Genomic DNA, 2258 nt, shown 5'->3' with positions numbered 1-2258 from the left:
ACAGATTCAGAGAAAAACATAAACAAAGAACAAGTTATTTCAGAAATTTCTGCACCTCGGCATACTAAAAGTTTCAATTTTAACAATTCGGGTATGCAAAATCATGGAAAAAACACGCCCACATCCCTTTTGAAACATACCTAGTCGATAGGAGTCGGTGTGTAGGAGCAGCTGGTAATGCCGGTAGCTAGTTGTCGCAGATTTTTGGTGCACGGCTGCTATTTCTTCGAATGCGGTGGCAGGGAGTGAAAACTAGGGTTTGCGGTAGTGGAGGGAGTGGATGGAGTGGTTTTGGTTGTGTGCGTAATGAATGAGGAAAGAAGAAGAGGCGGATGGTTTCAAATCCCGTAAAATTCGCATATACCAAAATATGGCGGTTCATGTTTCCGTCAAATGTCTACATTACCCCTGTAATGCATATGACCACCCTCTATAATGCAACATGGATATAGATTTGTAGAATCAATCTGATCCGTTAATGCATTAGATCTAACTTATAATATTAAGAAGAGAAAAGGATCTAATAGATGAAAAGGAGATTAATGCTATATATATATATATATATATATGGTCCTGTTAGGTTGAGATTATTTAGCTAAATTGAGAAATGAGATGCAATATCAGCCACTAATCCACAAGATTAACTAAATGTCAACAGTTATCACATTATGTCAACACGGGGGTATAAGTGTCATTTCGTGTTTTAATGTGTCGGATTGTTGACATGGCTTGTATGTCTAGTTGACATGACTTATAATTGTTGTTGACATGGTTTCTATGTGCAATTGACATGGTTGTACGTGTAATTGACATGGCTTGTAACACAGTTGACATGGCTTGTATGTGTAGTTGACACGATATGTACCGTAGTTGACATGACATGTATGTGTCGTTGACACGATATGCACCATAGTTGTCATAGTGTCACCGGCTTATATATCAAATGTCAACAACTTATAGTAAAATGTATCAGCTTGTATATCAAATGTCAACAGCTTGTCAAAAGCTTGTATATATTGTCAACAACTCAAAAACATTAATTGTAATTAAAAAATAACAACTATTTGACTTAATCTTCTCTAAGCATCATAGTATACAACTATGCAATAGCTTAATTGATAATTCCATAACAGAAACGGAGACGGAGTCGGAGGAGATTGACTCACCGGAGGTGGAGAGGCTGAGGGAGGATCTGTTGGACGGAATCGACGAGGATTCCGATCTCTGCACTTCCATCCACGACCTCGACTCATTCATGAAGAGTTTCGAGGAGGAAATCACTACATCTCCCACTTCCAGTCACGGATCCGGAGCGGCTGAGGAAAGAATCGTCGAATCGGCGTCGGATTGCGGCGAATCCGGAGAGGTTGAGGAAGGAATCGTCGAATTGGTGTCAGATTCCGGCGAATCGCGGCCGGATCTAGGCTATCTGCTCGAGGCGTTGGACGACGAGCTAGGGATTCCACCTCCGGAGGCGTCTCCGACGAGGAAGGAGCTGGTGACGGGGTGAGGAGGAGCGTTGCCGTGATTTGAGGCGGAGCATCAGCGAGAAGGGTCGGAAAAGAGTGGAGGAGGAGATGAGCAGAAGGTGGAGGCGTAAGGGAAGAAGAATGGGAGGGGAGAAGTTAGTTTTCATTTGTTTTCAACTAAATTTACCATTATACCCTTTCATAATAAATTAATCTAAAAATATTTTTTTGTGGCAAAATCTAGACCCCTCATTTAATAAAAATGAGTGGCTGATGTTGCATCTCATTTCTCAATTAGCCTAAAAAATCTCAATTGATCATGGACCTATATATATATATATATATATATATATATATATATATATATATATATATATATAGGGGAGCGTTATTCTCCTTTTCACATCTTAGATCATTTTTCCTTCTTAATATTACGCGTTAGATCTAAGGCATCAACGGATCAGATTGATTCTATAAAACTGGTTCCGTGTTGCATTATAGAAGGTGGTTGTATGCATTACAAGGTTATTATTGACATTTGACGGAAAAGTAACTGCCACATTTTGGTATCTGCGAATAATGCACCACATGGTCACGAGTAATACATATAATTGACTATATAATACACAATATGTGAACTGCAATGCATACGAATAAGATGTACTATGTTATGATGTTTGGACACACGTTTCTTGTTTCCCCTAAGGGTTTAATAAGCTTAGGGGCTAGGGTATAGTACGTAGACACGTATGTAATCTTCACATGGTAACGAGTAATGGATATAATTGA

At 39.3% G+C, this 2258-nt stretch overlaps 1 protein-coding gene across 1 annotated transcript; it reads left to right on the top strand.

Annotated features, from left to right (window-relative positions):
• Positions 1–310: 310 nt before the first annotated feature.
• Positions 311–1510, top strand: LOC121784082. The gene is made up of 2 exons (XM_042182261.1): positions 311–335; positions 1134–1510. Exons 1-2 carry the CDS (start codon positions 311–313, stop codon positions 1508–1510), a joined length of 402 nt encoding a protein of 133 aa, XP_042038195.1.
• Positions 1511–2258: the final 748 nt, after the last annotated feature.

The sequence above is a fragment of the Salvia splendens genome, chromosome 21, assembly GCF_004379255.2.
Source record: "Salvia splendens isolate huo1 chromosome 21, SspV2, whole genome shotgun sequence".
Taxonomy (NCBI): Eukaryota; Viridiplantae; Streptophyta; class Magnoliopsida; order Lamiales; family Lamiaceae; genus Salvia; species Salvia splendens.
This window is presented reverse-complemented; position numbering and strand designations above follow the sequence as displayed.

What these genes read in the sequence shown, in the direction of transcription:
- LOC121784082 (XM_042182261.1), top strand. Translation starts at nt 311, where the DNA reads ATGAGGAAAGAAGAAGAGGCGGATG. An exon ending in GAAAGAAGAAGAGGCGGATG is followed by an intron (nt 336 to 1,133) that starts GTTTCAAATCCC and finishes ATTCCATAACAG; the next exon opens with AAACGGAGACGGAGTCGGAG.